General features: G+C 34.9%; 1 protein-coding gene and 1 pseudogene across 3 annotated transcripts; both read left to right on the top strand.

Annotated features, from left to right (window-relative positions):
- Positions 1-265: 265 nt before the first annotated feature.
- On the top strand, positions 266-2,216 carry LOC149403202 (ABC transporter B family member 25-like; annotated as a pseudogene). Its single transcript, XR_016296009.1, has 4 exons — positions 266-310; positions 1,077-1,202; positions 1,285-1,482; positions 1,552-2,216. The product of XR_016296009.1 is annotated as an ABC transporter B family member 25-like (transcript).
- A 3,949-nt stretch (positions 2,217-6,165) lies between these two features.
- On the top strand, positions 6,166-8,599 carry LOC149403201 (cytochrome P450 71B10-like). Of its 2 annotated transcripts, XM_089609460.1 has the most exons (3): positions 6,166-6,630; positions 6,751-7,090; positions 7,844-8,599. In XM_089609460.1, exons 1-3 carry the CDS (start codon positions 6,179-6,181, stop codon positions 8,480-8,482), a joined length of 1,431 nt encoding a protein of 476 aa, XP_089465586.1. In that variant the 5' UTR covers positions 6,166-6,178; the 3' UTR covers positions 8,483-8,599. The 2 variants fall into 2 exon arrangements, with proteins under 2 accessions (XP_089465586.1, XP_089465585.1); XM_089609459.1 differs by having other exon boundaries at positions 6,166-7,090.
- The last annotated feature ends 11,823 nt before the right edge of the window (positions 8,600-20,422 follow it).

Below are 20,422 nucleotides of genomic sequence, written 5' to 3'. Positions count from 1 at the left end.
CTCCGGGTCGCGACGCCTATTGACATCTTTACGCCTGTCGGTCGTCGACGGGCCGACAACAACTACCTCACAGGCGTGGCCACATCTCCTGTGATCGAAGATCCGACGTTCAAGAGTTGGAAGGCCGAAAACAGCATGGTGATGTCCTGGCTCATAAACTCTATGCTCCCCGAAATCGGAGAAACCTTCCTCCTTTACCGAACGGCCAGTTTGTTTTATTGTCATTCTTTTTATGTGTGTCGAACATATTCTATGAATTCGTTAAATGTCACAGACGCATATTTCGTATTTTGGTTGTGTTTTTATTCCTGTACGGTGTTGATCATATTCTTTAAGACAGTTTGAATGCTGACCGTCAGATCCTCTTGAGCAAGTGAGACTCAGCGAAGCGAGCTAAGTTGAGCGAGCTGCACGAGCTGCGAGCTAAGGAGTGAGCTAAGTTGAGCGAGTTGTACGAGCTGCGAGCTAAGCGAGCTGTACGATCTGCGAGCTAAGCGAGCTGCGACGTTGGGTTCATCAGGTGTCACAAGTCAGTATGTATAAACGAATCCCTCTATGTTCTATAAATAGAGGATCGTGTCTTAGAAGAGGAAATAACTCAGAATACTAGAACAATCAAAATCTCTCGAAAACTCTCTCGATTCAAAGCTGAAGATAGGAACCCTAGATTTTGAAGATTTCTGGAGAAAGTTGTGTTGAAATCGAGCTCGTCAGCTCGCCTTCCCTAGTCGAGCTCGTCAGCTCGCCCTTCCTAGTCGAGCTCGTCAGCTCGCCCGTCCGCGTCGAGCTAGCCAGCTCGCCCTTGTTGAAAATCGAGCTCGTCAGCTCGCCCTTCCTAGTCGAGCTCGTCAGCTCGCCCTTCCGCTGACAAGCTTGCCTCGGAAGTCCTCTCCTTGGAACTCATTCCACATGGGAAATTGTCGCATTTATTTCTCATGTTATTTCCTATGTCTTGTTCTCTGTGTATATTTATTAGAATATTCTATTTATTATTCTCTTTTTCCTAGAAGTAGTTATTACACATGTATTTATTACACTCTCTCTTGTACCCACCATATGGTCGAGCTCGTCTGGAGTTTGAGCTCGCCTGGGGGGTCGAGCTCGTCTGGAGGTTGAGCTCGCCTGGGGGTCGAACCTGGCTGGAGGACATTGCGCATGGCTGCAATGCAAAAGTTAGCTTGTCCGACATACAAACTGTGGCTGTGAGTTTTAGTCACCTTTTTTTTATTCTTAGCTTTTTTTCTTGTCTGTTTAAGATACTAAGTCCGATGATTGATGTCGCAGAAAATGGCTAACGCACACGAATTCATCGACAACTTTCCAGAGAAATATCAAACTGTCGTTGGGGAACGGGGTTTGAGGCTTTCGGGGGGACAAAAGCAAAGAATAGCGATTGCAAGAGCGCTGTTGATGAACCCGAAAGTTTAGCTTCTTGACGAAGCCACAAGCGCTCTCGATGCTGAAAGTGAATTCCTTGTTCAGGTAAATAAACTTCTGACGAACTTAATCAAAAGCACTCTTAATTCTAAATCTAATAGCCTGTGTTTTTAGGACGCCATGGATTCTCTGATGAGAGGAAGAACAGTGCTTGTGATCGCGCACAGGCTCTCGACTGTGAAAACTGCCGATAATGTTGCGGTTGTATCGGACGGTCAGATTGTAGAGAGTGGAAGTCACGATGACCTTTTGAGAAGAGACGGAATTTACTCTTCGCTCGTTCGTAGGCAATTGCAAGGATCCAAAACTGCTTAGCTTGCAATAGACTAGTTAAGAAATACCATAGTTTAATTTGACTTTAAAAGTTATATCTTACCGCATGAGATGAGAGTCGTTGTAAATTAAATTTTAATAAACACTCAAGACCACAAACTCCATTGGAAACTCTTTTCGCTTCATAGAGAGAAGTTATTTGTTGGCGGCTACTCATCTCATGAACTTAGCTCTTAAAACGTGAAAATTGCATGAAATAGTGTTATTTTAAAAATAATTGCAAGTCACGTGTCTAGAGTTTTCATCGCAAAAAGTGTTTTACAAGTTGTAAATAATAATTTTCTTGATGTTTACTAAACCGAACTAAAATTTTGTTCTAACCACACGGGAATTCTGACCCACAATGGACCGAAAATTTTCCGATTTAAATAATGTTGTACTTACGATTAAACATAAAAAATAAATAAATTAAAAAATCGAAACTACTTTAAAAGGAAAAAAAAATAAAAAAATATATTCGATGAAAAAGTTGAACAGTGCCGAAACTGGACATATTTTTGGTTTTTTGGTAATGTTTATGTATCTGTTAAAATATATATATATATATATATTATCTGGATTCTATTTAACATTTTTTTTACTGTTTACAGTTTCATACATAAAGAAACCAATCTCAAATAAATGTGTTTATAATTTGAAAAAAAAGACTATTTTTAAAAGATTATAAATCGCCACTAACAAATATTACTTGTAAAAATATTAATGTAATTTTTCTATCAAAAATAGATTGAGGTTTACAATTTAATGGATTGGCCAAATACCACAAATCTGTTAGATAGTAAAGTCCCGACTCCCGAGTAACATTATAATGAAGGAGTCATGCGTCATTTGCTGATGACTGACCTGTGACTTCATTTTCTATAAACTGCCGTAACTCATATTATTAGAATTTTGCCCGTGAAAATTGTTATAAAAAGAAAATGGGCATGGTATCATTTACATATTTCCAGCTGATAATTTAATATAAATAAAATATGCTGCGAAATTTGAGAAATAAGTTGCAGTATCTGCGGAATTTAATAAAATATTTGCAGTATTTGAGAAATTTTATTAAAAAATTGCGGTATTTGAGGAGTTTGTTCGGTATTTGAGAAATTTTGTGAAAAATTAAGACATTTGTGAAATAAGTCTAAACTTGTACCGTGGGCCTGCGAAAAGAGATAACTTGCGCGGATCCCGCGCAGGAAATGCGAATAATTAATGTGAAAATAGTCGAAAGTAACCGTTTTTTGTAACGTTTTTCAATATTGGCCGCTGAACCTTCTGATTTTCATAAATAACCGTTTTTCAATAATAGCTAACCAAATTTCAATAATAATTAAGCAGATTTCAATAGTTGTTAGCCTGATTTCAATAATAGTTAATCAGATTTCAATAGTTGTTGATCATATTTCAATAACTATTGACCATATTTCAATAACAATTAACCAAATTTCAATAATAGTTAATCAAATATCAATAATTGTTGACCAAATTTCAATAATTGGTGATCAGATTTCAATAATTGTTTACTAAATTTCTGAAACATCAGGGTATTTTTATCCGGAAAAAATAGTTAATCGTGAAATGTTTTTAAAATATGAGAAAAATATGAAAAGTGACGCATGTTTTAGATTAGTTATGAAATTTTCCCAAAATTAATGCTTGGTTTGTATGTGGCTTTGATATATATCGCTTACAGTCATCCTAAGGATGTGTTTTCATAAATGGTTAGATGCATGTAATACGGAAAATTTTATAACTAACTTAAAACATACGTAATATTTTCAAAACATTTCACCAGTAACCGTTCTCTTTTTTCGGATAAAAATACCCTGGTGTTTCATAAATTTAGTCAACAATTATTGAAATAAGGTCAGGAACTATTGAAATTTGGTTAACTGTTATTGAAATCTGGTCAATAGTTATTGAAATATGATTAACTGTTATTGAAATCTGATTAACTATTATTGAAATCTGGTCAGCAACTATTGAAATTTGGTTAACTGTTATTGAAAACGGTTATTTATGAAAATTAGAAAATTCAGCAGTTAATATTAAAAAACTTGCGAAAAATGGTTACTTTCGATTATTATCACTATGTAATAACTCATAAATGTAAGCAAAAATATATACAAAATAATTACTCTTTATCAATTCAAAAAGGGTTTACCTTGTCATTCTTGGTCATTTATTTTCTTTATTTTCTTCCAAAGCTTTCAACCTCTATTTTAATTAATTTGTGAACAATTTACTATTTTTTTAATTCTTTTTCCCCATATTAACTATGCATTTATACATTACATTTGCGTAACTTCATTTCTTTTTTAGAAGAATTTGTTGCATTTAGCCAATTCTCAAGCTTCTTTTAAGATTTTAGCCAACGTGTCATTTTATTGAGAAAATAGGTCATCGAACTGAAGTAAATTAAATAACTAAATCAGTTAATTTAATTTACTTAAGCCAAGTGGGCTATTTTTTAAAATAATTTTTTTTAACTTAAACAGCTAATTAATTAACTTCAGCTTGGTGGACTATTTTATTAATAAAATAAAGATTTGACTATTTTTTAAAAATATGGTAGATTATTGGACTATTGACCTAATTGCCACTCTTTTTTTAATTAAAAGTTTCCAGATTCGAAAGAGTAACAAAATTAATTTCGGTCTAAATCTTCATGCATAATATTTTGGGAAATTGCAACAACTACTACTAAATCACTAACTTTTTCCAATTTCCCACCAAAACCATAATTTGGCTAAAAATGCCACTAACTCAAATGTACAACTACCCTTTTACCCTCCACTTAATTTTTTTTTACAATCCACACCAAATCTCCCTCATATCCCATCTCACTCCTCATTTTCGCTCATTCCCGCTCATATCTCTCCCTCGTTTTCTCCTCAAAATTCTGTCTCTCCTCAAACGGTCACTCACCTCTTCTCTTCCTAAAACCGTCCACTTCTCCTCATTTCTCATCTAACCATCGTCATTCTCACTTCTCCTCTGTCCCGTCTAACCATCCTCGCGCTCTCTCTCATTCTCGCGTTCTCCCTTTGTCGCGATCTCGCTCTCTCACCCAACCCCCAAATCCTAACCCTAAACCGTCCTGGAAATGGACGACGACAACGACTTTCAATCACCCAAACAACCCCGGAAAAAACAAAATGAAGTTGTTAGACGGAGTCCCCGGACAAAGACGAAGGCGCCGGAGGAGTCGCCGTCTTCACCCAAACCGTCCCGGAAAAGAAAAACAACAACTTCACCCAAACCGGTGAAGAGTTCGACGAAGAAACCTCGGCGTGGGAAGGGGAAGCCCATGCATGTCACGTCTGACGCCGAGGAAGAAGAGCAACCCCCCAAGTCCGCCAATATTCAGGTTAGTTTGGGGGTTTTCGGTTGATTTGTTGTTGATTGATGGGACCTTGATTGATTTGGGGATAGACTTGATTTAATTTCGGTTTAGTTTTGGTTAACTAGTTTTGGGTTATCTCGGTTTGCATTGGGCTATCTCGGTTTTGTTATGGTTATTGTTGTTGTTGAACTAATTGTTGACATTGATGTCAACTGTTGATGTCAATTGTTGACATCTATACGTCAACAAATGATATGAATATAGATGTCAACAATGTCAACAATTGACGTCTATTGTTGACATCTGATGTCAATTATTATGGTTAAGTGGAGTCAATTATTATGGTTAAGTGGAGGGTAAAAGGGTAGTTGTACATTTGAGTTAGTGACATTTTTGGCCAAATTATGGTTTTGGTAGGAAATTGGAAAAAGTTATTGATTTGGTGGTAGTTGTGGTAATTTCCCTAATATTTTTTGGTAAACTATATTTTTGGGTGTACGTTTTCATCATTTTAATTTTCAAATAATTAGCTAACTAAGTCACCAAAATTAGACTATTTGCTAATTAGCTAATATTTTGAAAATTTTAGGTAAATATTCATTTCGGAGTCGTGGGTCGGCATCTTGTAGACTTACAAAAGGTTGACTAAATGGCAAAATCTTTTCTATTTTGAATTTTTCTTCATCTCTGGTGTGTAATTTGTTAAATAATGTCTGTAATTTGTTAATTTCTTCGTCGAGAGTTTTGTATGCATATGTAAGTTTATAAAAAAACGATGGTCCAAAACTTGAGTTATGATGTTTTAAATAGAATAAACTCGCAATAGTATGCGCAGGGATATCTGGAATCTATAATCCAAACACTCTCTAATACGGCAACAAAACAGTTGAGACTACGGCAAAAATAGTCAGACTGTACTTCACATCATTAAGTGTCCAAATAAAAGCTGAGAAGAAAAGGTCAAGAAAACTCCGGTCACTGGTGACTTGAACAGCTTTTATTTTATGTATAAGAATTAGGCTTATCAACGTAGATAGATCAAGATATTTCGATTAAAGCTTTTTTGCTACTACAATGTGGGCAATTCTTCTTTTTCTTCTTCTTCTTCCCTTGCTTATAACTCTTCTTATATTCATCATACAAACAAAAGTCCTAACAAACAAAGATGTGATAAAGCCGATGAGAGAGCCTCCGGGTCCGCCGAGGATCCCGATCATAGGCAATTTCCATCAACTCGGCTCACTGCCTCACCGCTCTTTCTTGCGACTTTCGAGAAAGTACGGACCGGTCATGCTCCTCCGGCTCGGAAAAGTGCCTCTAATCGTAATTTCTTCAGCCGAGGCAGCCATGGAAGTCTTAAAGACAAACGACGCCGAATGTTGTAACAGACCTTCCCTAACCGCGGGAAGAAAACTCTCTTACAACGGTCTAGACATGGCTTTGTCGCCTTACGGGGAACACTGGAGAGGAGTCCGAAAATTCTGCGTGCTCAATCTCTTCACCTCGAAAACCGTAAGATCTTTTCGGTCAGTGAGAGAGGATGAGGTTTGGTCTCTGATGGACTCGTTGCGCGAATCATCGCTGTCTTCGAGTCTTGTTGATATCGGAGAAAAGATGATTGGTTTGACTGCGAGTATAACTTTCAGGATCGCCTTTGGGAAGTGCTTCGGCCAAAGCGGCCAAGACAAGGACGGGTTTCGAGAGACCGTTCATCTCGCACTTTCTGCCGCCGGAAGCTTCTCGGCCTCTGATATTCTCGGTTCAGCGGGGTGGATTATCGACAGGCTCACGGGATTTCACGCGAGGCTTGAGAAAAGTTTCCGCAAGTTGGACGGTTTCTTCGAGCGCGTGATCGGCGAGCATCTCAATCGGACGGTTGTGGAGGAGGAAGAAGATCTGGTGGATTTGCTGCTGAAGATGGAGAGAGAGAGATCTGAGTCTGGTCAAGCGTTGTTCACTAGAGAAAACGTAAAAGCAATCCTAATGGTAGGCCTCAAAACTATTCTCTTATGATTTAAGAAAAGATTTTTTCTGTGCTCTTTTCATTTTTTTTCTCCTCCAAAATTGGTAGCATATAAGAGTAAGGGATTGAGAAACTGACGACTAATAACATGAGTGAAATATGTCAATTGATGCCAAAAAAAAAAAAAAAAAAATCAATTTTCCAAAAAGATGTTATAAGAGCAAAAAGGGGTGGGAATTGTAAAATTTAGGAGCTTCCATCTCGTTCTCAAGCACTCTAAAAATGGTAAATCCATCTCCCATGGTTTAGTATCATGTGAGGATTTATCTAAAAATTAAGAAATAACTGGATTCCCAACCTAATACCTTATATGAAGAAGATTAGACAAAATAACATTTTTAATTTAATTGATTAGAAAAATAACCGGGGTTTTGAATTTAAATAAAATTTGCTAGGTTTTTGTATTTTTTTTAGCAAAATATCCAATTAATTTACACCGGGCATATAAAAAATTTACTACCGTAAATAAATTACACATAGTACTTCAAGTTTTAATAAAATTTTGAATGTATCTTGCTAATTTTAGAACAACATTGCTATTTTGCATAATTATTTTGCATTAATTGGCTATTTATTCTGAGCACTCGCTTATAATATGTTTTTATCCGTATGATGTGAGATTAATCTTGGCCAAAAAAACTATGCATTTTAAAAAAGCATGTAATGATTTATTCGACCAATTCAATTTATTTAATCATGTGTATTTTATGAATTAGGATATATTATTGGCTGGAGTAGACACCGGCGCCGTTTTCTTAACTTGGGCAATGGCAGAGCTCGCTCGGAATCCGAGAGTGATGAAGAAAGCACAAATTGAAGCAAGAAGCTATGCGACTTCCAAAGGAGAACTAGCCGTTGTTAGTGAAAGCAATATTCACCAACTTCAATATCTCAAGATGGTGTTGAAAGAGGCTCTAAGGCTACACCCTCCTGGCTCGCTTACTAGGGAGACAATGTCGCACTTCAAGCTCGGCGACTATGATGTTCTCCTGAAAACATTGATCCAAATCAATGTTTGGGCGATTGGTCAAGACACAAATTATTGGGAGAATCCTGAAGAATTCTTTCCAGAGAGGTTTGCAGATAGCTCCATCGACTACAAAGGAAAGCACTTTGAACTCTTGCCGTTTGGCTCCGGCCGTAGAATCTGTCCCGGGATTCAGATGGGAATGGCTACGGTTGAGCTTGCGTTGGCAAATCTCTTGTGTTGCTTCGACTGGAAATTACCTGATGGGATGAAAGAGAGCGATATGGACATGGAAGAGAAAGCCCGTCTTGCAGTATTCAAGAAATCCCCTCTTAAACTTATTCCGATACGCTATGGACTACCTCTGGATCAAGATTCCAACACTTAGCCAATCAGAAGTTACAATTTCTTTCTTTTTTTTACTTTCTGGTACCTCTATGATGTATTGCTTTTGGTGGTTTGTGTGTGGTTTTTACAAAATACTGTTGATGGGCGTCGTATGTGTTTCCGTGTTTGGAAATAAAAATAAATGTATGTTTATATTGTTCTCTCTATTTCAATGGAAAAACAGTGAAATCCTTTCGGGAAAAAACAGAATTGTGGCTGAGAAGGCTGAGAATTGTTGGAATTGATCTAGGGTTTAAGAAAAAGTTTAACGCTTCGTTAAGCGGCGGAATTTAAAAATTTTCTTTTTCAAGTAAAACAGTTTTTACTAACCTAGACAAAGAGCAAGCACATGTAAATAAAACTAATATGAGCATAATAAATTTACTAACCTCTTTAGAAGCTTGAACGTTGATGGGCCTTCGGAAGGTTGAAAACGTTCGTCTCCCTCGCAGCACGTCTCTCTTTCTTTCCTCGGCAACTCGAGCAACCACGATAGTTTCTATCACTAATTAAATCACTCGAAATAAAAGGAACCAGTGAGTGGACACTTTTAAACACTACGACTTAAGAACGAGTCTTGAAGTCGCAGAGCTAAACTCTAGGTCAAATGAGGACCTAGGTGCCAAAACAATAAAACGAAATTGACTAGAGAGAGAGAGGAGAGGGGCGGCCACAATGTCTAGAGAGAGAGTCTCTCAATCTCTAACTTGTGTGGAACGAATGAAATGAGAGGAATGAGGTGGGGTATTTATAGGAGTATGGTTGGCCTTGGAAAGAAGTAGTTTCCGCTTATTTTCCAAGCCTTTATGAACAATATTTTATTACCCATTCCCATCCAAATATGCGCCCATCTCATTCAAATCCCCAAGTGATTAGTTTCCTCTTTTGTTTCCCTTCTTGGTTGCCTTGGCCGATTCCCTTTGTTTCCTCATAGAGGAAATTTGTTTCATCTTTTTCTTTTGGCAAGTATCTTGATACATTTATGCACAAAATATTCTCTTTCTCTTGGGTATTTGGACGCCCATTTCTCTTCTAGAAGCTTCTTCATTTGTTCATGACAACATGAGAAAGGCCCATTAAAAAATTTCAATAAAATTCTTATGAAATGAAATTAATCCACAAGGCCCAATAAGACTAATATTGGCCGAGTGAAACATGTCATTAAATGACCTTGTCAAAAAATTTATTGACATTCATTTCATCCTATGTCTCAAAAGACAAAAATACCCTTTTGACTATTTTCGTTCTTGTTTTGACTTAGCTTCCAGTTTAACTATTCCTAATCGATGTGATTCGTGACGGTGACCTCATGGATCCAAATGAACAAAGCTTGAGCTAAAATACTTGGACTCAAAAGTTCACAAACCTTTTCCAAGTTTAGTTTAATGTCAACTGACTCCACTAAAGAGTTGACATTGAAAATCTCTCGGTTCAAATGAATTTATTTTCTACTCAAGAATTCAACCTAATTGTAATGAGTGGATCCACGGAATATTATCAGTGTTTACCCTTCATGAATATCATCAGCTAGTCGGGATTTACAAAATTACCATTTTACCCTTTTAGCTGTTATTTCCTCAACTCCTTTGTCGCTTGTGAATAAGTTAGAAACAATGTATTGACGAGGAGCTAACAAGTCACATTGTTTCATCCAAAAGAGTCAAGACTCAATTTGGACACTGGCCAGTTCATTTATTCACACTCCAAGGAACAAAGCATGAGGTGATATATATTGCATTTCAGCAATCTTGTACATGAATTCCATATCTATGAGAACTTCACAAAGTTACTCATGACATACTCACAACTTAGTACTTCACCAATAGGCCTTGTTTGTAATCACATAGTGAGTCCGAATTCTGACTTTTTCAAATGAGAATACTAAGGCGTGAAATGACATGTCTCATTTCAGAATTAAGGTAAGCACGATGCAATTCATACGTAGTGACTTCGAGACATAAGAGGTTAAATGGTTTGTTCTTATCTTGTCTCTAGAAGTGCACTGGTCAATTCAGTACCTTCGGAAGATACCTAGAAGAACTATAGAGTCTCCAACTCTCAATGCCTCATAACCAGACATCATAGATTCTTCTAACAATCATACTGAGGTCAATAGTCCTTTGACCCTTAGATTGCGAATATATCATTTCAAGCAAACTACGAAGAGTTTGTTCATGCAAATCTACATTTGTCTCTTCGTAAGTTGTTTAGTTTGTTTATGGACTAAAGACTAATGTTTTATCATAAAGCTTCAAACAGACACGGAAGAATGAATGAACGTTTCAACTTTTTATTAATGAATAAGCAATTACAAGCAAGAGTCTTCATGAGACTTTATTACATCAAATGTACAATATAAGGATTACAACTCTTCTTGTGGGCACCATTGACAACAAGAATAGTCTATTTCCTACTAATGAAAAAACAGAAGCATACTACATATTTCGCCTATTAAACCTTAACCTCCGCTAAATATTTGATCAATCTTTGTCATGGCTGTTGCGAATTTTCTCGCACACGCAAGTGCACGTGGTCGCAATAGTAATAAATCATAAGAACGAGTCGATCCCACGAGGACTAGCTAAATTGAAGATTCAAGATTCAAAAGTTTGAATGAGAACCCAAAAATAATTTTAGAAGGTTTGTCACAAATTATCTAACAAGTAAATAAAATAAATAACAAAACTAAAGAACGGTTTTACGATTATGAAGACGGAAGACTATGATTTCACGAGTTCAATCTACGGTTCGGATTCACGAAAATTACGCACGATTATTGTTGTTCATATATTACTACTCGTACTCACGCTAATCGTATCACTAAATCTCTCTTGAGCATCTAACAAGCTAAACCCAATGCCAGAGTTTTATCTCTTGATCTCAACTCCTAAAAAGAACGGCAAGCATTCACATCAAGAGTACACACACGAGTCTAAAACAGCCTAGCTATCTCTAGCCTAGGAATGTATTTTAGTAATCCAAAACAAAAGCACAACAACCTAATCTTTCTCAAGCATTAGAATTGAACATAAAACATGCATAAGGTAGCTAATTTCATACAAGGCATTAAGCATGGATTTGAACTAAGCAACATGACAAGAACAACACTTGTCAACACTTGAAGTTACCATTTACCATTTTATCACCAAATTCTAGACAAGTTTAGAAAAGACGATTCTGGAATCTCTAGAAGTTCTATAGACATTAGTCAACACTTGTCAAAGAATAAAGGAGAATGAATCTCTCAAAATTTAATATACGAGAGTGTTACACGGTCTCATGTACTTGATGAATTGTACAAAACCTGACTTAGCCTCCACTATCAGTAGATGGGCTTAAGGGACTATTAATCCAGGATCTGGACAATGGAAAGCAATCATGAGAGTACTGGGTTATCTACGATTCTCTCATGATTAAGATCTACACTATACGAGATATCCCAAAGTCATAAATGATTTATTGATGCGTATACGATATCTAATATACATGAGTCGAAAGCCACTAGTGGATATGTATTCTCTATGGGAGATGAAGCTTTATCATGGATATCCTCCAAACAAACCGTGATAAGTAGATCCAAAATGGAATATGTGTGTTGCATTTGATAAATGTAGACAAGAAACCGAATGACTAAGGAATAGCTTTGTGGAGAATATTTCAACCTGGATAAAATATGTGTTGTAATATGTTTATATTGCGATAACCACTCGGCTATTGGTAGAGCACAATCGTAAGTCTAGACATATACATCGACTAATAATAACGTCAGAAAACTTCTCCCATTCAGAGTTATTTTGATTTACTATGTTAGGTCCAAATATAATATTTGCGGATCCGCTAACCAAAGTGTTAAATAGTGACCAAGTAGATAAGGCATCTAAAGGAATGCGGTTGAAGCCCATGCACAAATAAAGTCAAGGCAAAGGAAACCAAACCATGTTGATTGGAAATCCCGAGATCTTAGTTCAAATGGAAAACCTAACTGTCGACGGCAAAATGAGGTCACTATGCGGTAAAGATCTCAAAACGGTTACACCCGTACGAGGACTGTTGAGCTTTTACGGATTATGTGAAATCGATCTTTGAGAATCCAAATGACTAATGTGTGGGGAAAATATTTGGTAAATAATTACATATGTGAGAAAAAAAAAAGTAGGGCGCTTCGAAAGACAATTTATTGAGCTTAATTTATTAGAAACTCTTGTTGAATCAAGCGATTGTAATGAGCAAAACCATGAGAGCCGAACGTATACCAAAAAGATAATTGTGGTAGATATGTTTATCTTTTATACAAAACGACTAATAGTTAAAGAACATCATGTCTACTAAGTAGTTAGTAAAGATGACATATCTTTCCGAGAAAAGGCTAGAAGGTTCTGCATACATATCCTATACATATATTGGTTATTGATTTTATTACCACATCAAGTCGTGTCGTGTCTTTTTTCATCACCCAATTTCATTAATATGGGGATTGTTAGAATATAATGAAGATTATTTATTTTCATTAGTCGGCTGATTTGTGAAAAATATATAAGTATGGTCCACTTATCGAATCTGAATGTTAACATTTTTGTAATCCTCATAGTGAGGTGTATAAGAACGAATATTTATTAGTGAAAATCGAAGCAAAGCTGAATGAGAAATATATTGATGTTCATAGTGTGTTGAAAATACAAAAAAATTAGATGTGTGGTTTTGAGCATGGTTCTAAATGTCGACGATTTTCACCGATTTCCGGCGAAAAAGTCGCTGCCGGAGGGTGTCCGGCCGACGAAGGCTGTTTTTTCGTTTCATCGTCGTTTTTTCGTTTTTTTTTCGGTTTTCGTTTCTGATGTCATTTTTTTCCTGTCGTTTTTTTTTTCTCTTTTTTTTTTTTGCTGCTGTAGTTTTTTTTTACTTTCTTTTTAATATTATTGAAAATATATATATATATATATACCAAAGTATTTTTATTAATTTTGTGTTGTTTTTTGTGTAGTTTAAAATTATTGAAAATATATATATATATACCAAAGTATTGAAAATATTATTGACAAATTATAAAAAAATATATTATATATTCTTCCATCTAGATATTCGGATTTACTCAGTAAATAGAGTTGAGATACTCCAATAAACAACACAAAGCTATATTTGATCTAATTTTTATGTCAAATGATGAAATGATGAATGCTACACTAAATTTAGTGAAACAGTATTAATTTTAGTGTTAGATTTACAATAAATTTTAGGTATCATCTTATTCTAATTCATTTATATAACATAAATAAATAAAATCATATATTTTTTAGTTAATCCAAATTTAGTTAACACCGTTTTGAATTAAAATTTATTTTAAAATAAGTTTAAAATTATTTTCTTTATGGGAGTTTTCCAAAACTAGGAGTAAAAAAAAATGCAAATGACTTTTTTGGACTTTTTTTTTTAAATGTCACAAATAGGACATTTGACACTTTTTCCATTTATGTAATTACCATTACACTCTTATTTATTTACTTTTTGCAAATGTCAATATCTCATGGACCCCACTCTCACCTACCACATTCTCTCTCTCTCTATTCTTTGTCCTTCTACATTATATTCTGAACAATCAAAACACATCATCACAAAAGAGAGAAACTTTTTAAAAAAAAAAAAAACTACCTACAAGCTAAAATTAATAAAGTACACACATAAATAATTAATAAAATACACACATTTTTTATTTTTATGAAATTAGTTTTCCATGAAAATAATAAAGTACATACAAATAATCAATAAAATAGACACATTTTTTTAATGAAATTAGTGTTCCATGAAAATAATAAAGTACACACATAAACACTTTTTTTTTATTTTTATGAAATTAGTTTGATTTAATTTCTATGAAAATAATAAAGTACAGACATAAATAATTGATAAAATAGACACATTTTTTTTTTATATTTTTATGAAATTAGTTTGATTTAATTTCCATGAAAATAACAAAGTACACACATAAATAATTAATAAAACAGACACATTTTTTTTTATGAAATTAGTTCGATTTAATTTCCATGAAAATAATAAAGTGCATAAATAAATAATTAACAAAACAGACACATTTTTTGTATTTATATGAAATAATAACACGAAACAATGAGATTTCGTGACTTTCATGTAACGAAAAAAATGGATTCGTGACTTTTCTGTCACGAAAAATGGAGATTTCGTGGCTTTCCTGTCGAAAACATTGGGGATTTATTGATAATACATGTATTAGCGTTGTTAGTCCTCCAAATCAACTCATTTAACAGTCTAGAAGCAAGTTTATGAGGATCAAACGAGATCAAATGAGCAAAAGACAGCATGTTTCACTAATTGACTGGGTATTCGTGACGTCTTTGACACGAAAAAAAGGAAATTCGTGACTTCTATGTCACGAAAAATAGGAATTTCGTGACTTCTATGTCACAAAATATTGGGATTTTGTGACTTATTTCGTGACTTTTCTGTCACGAAAAATGGAGATTTCGTGGCTTTCCTGTCACAAAACATTGGGGATTTAATGATAATACATGTATTAGCGTTGTTAGTCCTCCAAATCAACTCGTTTAACAGTCTAGAAGCAAGTTTATGAGGACCAAACGAGATCAAAGGAGCAAAAGAGAGCATGTTTGACGTAATTGACCGGGTATTCGTGACGTCTTTGTCATGAAAAAAAGGAAATTCGTGACTTCTATGTCACAAAATATTGGGATTTCGTGACTTATTTTTCACAAAAAATAAGGATTTCGTGACTTATCTGTTACGAAACAAAGCTCTTTAAGTCATGAAACAGTACGTTTTTGTGACATACCAGTCACGAAATGGGATACTTTGATGGAATTTAATGATAAATCTCTCTTTTATTTTATTAAATACGTCTTAGGTGACCAATATTTGTTATAAATATAAAAAAAAATTAAAAAATATATGGTAAGTCAAGCTTTACTTGCCTAGAAGATCTTGAGGAAAGAATATGTCTTGTATTGTGAAGTGTCGTTGACATACATTTATTTGTCCCATTTCATCATTTCAAATTAATGAGACAAAGTGTCAAGTAGTCTAAAACAAATGAACATAGGTGAATGAGATTTACTGTCATGTCGTCTGGCATGTCGTTTTCCCTTCCAACTTCTACTTAATGTGGGGATTTATTGATAATACATGTATTAACGTTGTTAGTCCTCCAAATCAACTCATTTAACAGTCTAGAAGCACGTTTATGAGGACCAAACGAGATCAAAGGAGCAAAAGAGAGCATGTTTCATGTAATTGACTCAGAATTCGTGACGTATTTGTCACGAAAAATAGGAATTTCGTGACTTTTATGTCACAAAATATTGGGATTTCTTGACTTATTTGTCACGAAAAATAAGGATTTCGTGACTTACCAGTCACGAAATGGGATACTTTAATGGAATTTAATGACAAATAAGGATTTATGTCACAAAGCTCTTTAAGTCACGAAACAGTACGTTTTCGTGACATACCAGTCACGAAATGGGATGCTTTAATGGAATTTAATGACAAATCTCTCTCTTTTATTTTATTAAATACATCTTAGGTGACCAATATTTGTTATAAATATAAAAAATAAAAAAATTGAAAAAATACATAGTTAGTCAAGCTCTACTTACCTAGAAGATATTGAGAAACTAATGTGTCTTGTATTGTGAAGTGTTGTTGACATACAGTTATTTGTCTCATTTCATCATTTCATATTAATGGGACAAAGTGTCAAGTAGTCTAAAAAAAAATGAACATAGGTGAATGAGATTTAATGTCATGTCGTCCGACATGTCGTTTTCCCATCTAACTTCTCCTTAATGTGGAAAATTTATTGATAACTCATGTATTAAGGTTGCTAGTTCTCCCAAATCTACTCATTTAACATTCTAGAAGCAAGTTTATGAGGACCAAACGAGATCAAAGGAGCGAAAAAGAGCATGTTTTACGTAATTGGCACGGACTTCGTGACTTATTTGTCACGAAATTCCGGGAATTTGTGACGTCTTTGTCGTGAAATTCCGGGAATTCGTGACCTCTTTGTCACAAAAAATGGTATTTCGTGACTTCTATGTCACAAAAAATTTGAATTTCGTGTTTTCTAAGTCATGAAAAATTAGGATTTCGTGACTTATTGGATACTTTGATGGAATTTAATGAGAAATCTCTATTTTATTTCATTAAATACGTCTTCGGGGACCGATAGTTGTTATAAATAAAAAAAATAAAAAAATTGAACATAGGAAAACAATTTCAAATAGTCTAACTTATCCTTAATGTGAGAATTTATTGATAACTCATGTATTAGCGTTGTTAGTCCTCCAAATTAACTCATTTTACAGTCTAGAAACAAGTTTATGAGGACCAAACGAGATCAACGGAGCGAAAGAGAGCATGTTTCATGTAATTGGCTCGGACTTCGTGACTTCTTTGTGAGGAAATTCCGGGAATTCGTGACGTCTTTGTCACGAAAAATTGGAATTTCGTGACTTATATGTCACGAAAAATTGGGATTTTTTGACTTATTTGTCATGAAAAATGAGGATTTCCTGAATTATTTGTCACGAAAAATGGGGATTTCGTGACTTTACTGTCACGAAACAGTACGTTTTCGTGACATTTCAGTCACGAAAAATGAAGATTTTGTGACTTATCTGTCACGAAAAATGAGAATTCATTGCTTCTGAAATGAGAATTTAAGTTAGGGGGTTTCTTATTTGGCTAACGAATGGTTAATGAGTCACAAATCTTAAAATCCTAACTAATCTGTAAATGAAAAAAAAAAAAATTTCATGAGAATTTTCTTGGGTATTTCACGTAAATTATTAAACTAATATTGGGAAATTTCCATCTTTGAAGCGTATCAAGTTGGTCAATCAAGACTCAAAACTTTTTTATTTTTGCAAATTCCAAGACCATGTATTTGTTATCAAGAAGTTAAAAACTCCTCCAAAATAAACCTGTAACATTTTTTACAACGCACGATCATTGCTACACCTCTCGCAACAATACGTTTTCGTGACATATCAGTCACGAAATGGGACACTTTGATGGAATTTCGTGACTTCTACGTCACAAAATATTGGGATTTCATGACTTATTTGTCACGAAAAATAAGGATTTCGTGACTTATCTGTCACGAAACAAAGCTCTTTAAGTCACGAAACAGTACGTTTTCGTGACATACCAGTCATGAAATGGGATACTTTGATGGAATTTAATGACAAATCTCTCTTTTATTTTATTAAATACGTCTTAGGTGACCAATATTTGTTATAAATATAAAAATAAAAAATTTGAAAAAATACATAGTTAGTCAAGCTCTACTTACCTAGAAGATATTGAGGAACTAATGTGTCTTGTATTGTGAAGTGTCGTTGACATACATTTATTTGTCCCATTTCATCATTTCAAATTAATGGGACAAAGTGTCAAGTAGTCTAAAACAATTGAACATAGGTAAATGAGATTTACTGTCATGTTGTCTGGCATGTCGTTTTCCCCTCCAACTTCTCCTTAATGTGAGGATTTATTGATAACACATGTATTAGCGTTGTTAGTCTTCCAAATCAACTCATTTAACAGCCTAGAAGCAAGTTTATGAGGACAAAGCGAGATCAAAAGAGCAAAAGAGAGCATGTTTCACGTAATTGAGTGAGAATTCGTGACATCTTTGTCACAAAAAAAGGAAATTCGTGACTTCTATGTCACGAAAAATAGGAATTTCGTGACTTCTACGTCACAAAATATTGGGATTTCGTGACTTATTTGTCACGAAAAATAAGGATTTCGTGACTTATCTGTCACGAAACAAAGCTCTTTAAGTCACGAAACAGTACGTTTTCGTGACATACCAGTCACGAAATGGGATACTAATGTGTCTTGTATTGTGAAGTGTCGTTGACATACATTTGTCATCTGAGTTATCATTTGTCACGAAAAATGGGAATTCGTTACCTTTATGCCACGAAAAATTAGAATTTCGTGACTTCTATGTCACAAAAAATGGGGATTTCGTTACTTATCTGTCACGAAAAATGAGGATTGCGTGACTTTCCTGTCACGAAAAATGGGGATTTTGTGACTTTCCTGTCACAAAAAATGGAGATTTCATGAATATCCTGTCACGAAAAATTGAGATTTCGTGACGTATCTATCACGAAACAAACTCTTCAAGTTACGAAACAGCACGTTTTCATGACATTTCAATCACGAAATTGGATACTTTGATGAAATTTAATGAGAAATCTCTCTTTTAATTCATTAAATACGTCTTAAGGGACCAATGATTGTTATAAATATAAAAATAAAAGAATTGAAAAAATACACGGTAAGTCAAACTCTACTTACTTAGAAGATCATGATGAAATAATTGAAAAAATACATGGTAAGTCAAAATACATGTAGGCTAATGATATTTATTTTTGTCAAAACCTATGGTAATCAAACAGTTATACAGAACTATCTGGGTTTAGCTAGTTCTTTCGATAAAAAAAAAAAAACAAAAAAAACCCGCAAGAGAGATCAATCAATGGCATGATATAACACATTATAAAAATATGAAGCAACACAGTATAGCTGTATACTACCCACACAACCAGACCTTGTTCCACCGGAAAACTTCCCCGTCGTCGAATTTGAGGGACAGATCTCCAACGGGGTCGAGCTGAATCGATCGCCCCTAGAACTTGGTATGGATGTTGCTTTCGGCCCAGAACTTCCATCCCCGGCCTTCGCAGTGGCAGGCGATCAGAGTCGGGTGGTGACTCACCTGTTTCCGAAACCCGCCGTATCATTTAAAAAAGCATTCGACGGAAAACGGAAAGTAACATAGACGATGCGGTTGAGAATGGAACGCACCTTCTCGGAGAAGAAACGGATTCCCTTGTCGGGGAAATTGGCTTCGTACGTTTCCCCCAACAGAGGGTTAAATGGCTTGCAGTGCCAACCTTCCGACGAAGCATAAGCCGACACCGCAAACGCAGCGACGTTCAGCGCTCTCTCCAAGATGTTCCCCTGAAGAAAAAAAAACCCATAAACCAGTGTCTCTCCCGTTCAAAAGACATTCTTCTCATTAATATTAGAAAGCCGTGTTTTAGAGCGTGTACCGCTTTTCCAGAGTGATAAGCGCGATCGAGAAGATAAGAGTATTCCATGTCTCGCAGCATTTCTAGAGGGAGGAGATGGGCTCGTTGAAGAAGACAGGGAGGCAAACGCGGGTCAAGTCTTTTCCGGATGCTTCGCCAGAAAAAGATCGAAGAAGAAGAAGAGGAGAAAATGGTGGAGAGAGAGAGGAAGTGAGATAATCAGAGTAAAAGGAAAAAAAAATATATTAAATAAAATATAAAGAATTGTAATTAAAAAGTAAAAGTAAGGGTAAAATTGTAATTACATAATTCATTTTAAATTCATAAGTCCTATTTGTGACCTTTTGAAAAAAAAGTCCAAAAAAGTCAAAACACTTTTTTTTACTCCTATTTAGAACAATTTCCCTTTCTTTATTCCTAACCTACTCACTAACTCGTGTTTTTTAATCCTAGCCAGGTTCTTATATAATTGATAAGTGGGCCATTGGGCCGTCATCCAATCTTCGTGTTTCCAAATTCCAACTACTTGTTGTCGGTGCTGACTCGTTCGCATGGTTGTGAATCACAGCGTAGTTTCCTTTAATTTATTGAACTTTAATATAACTTTTTTTTTTTAAGCAAACTTTCCCATAACTTTGTAAGTCGAAAAATAATTATATCCTGAGATACAGTTAATCACTAAAAATATTACTTCTAAAAATTAAAAATTCACTCTATAGTAAATTAATAAAATTAACTTTGGAAATTCATAAGCGTCCAAAGTCAATGAACTTCGGGTTTTAATGATCTTAGTCTGAAATTAAAACACTACCACGAACAGAGATTTTAGCGACGACAAACAA

This window comes from Urtica dioica, chromosome 3 (assembly GCF_054948205.1).
Source record: "Urtica dioica subsp. dioica isolate 48M chromosome 3, U.dioica_male_clone48M_v1_H2, whole genome shotgun sequence".
NCBI classification, from domain to species: domain Eukaryota; kingdom Viridiplantae; phylum Streptophyta; class Magnoliopsida; order Rosales; family Urticaceae; genus Urtica; species Urtica dioica.
Note: the sequence above shows the minus strand (reverse complement) of the source record. Positions and strands in the feature narration are given on the sequence as shown.

Bases quoted from the DNA above. Each gene is read 5' to 3' on its own strand.
- LOC149403201 (XM_089609459.1), top strand. From the start codon at position 6,179: ATGTGGGCAATTCTTCTTTTTCTTCTTCTTCTTCCCTTGCTTATAACT. The intron at 7,091-7,843 runs GTAGGCCTCAAA...TTTATGAATTAG, and splicing joins ACGTAAAAGCAATCCTAATG to GATATATTATTGGCTGGAGT.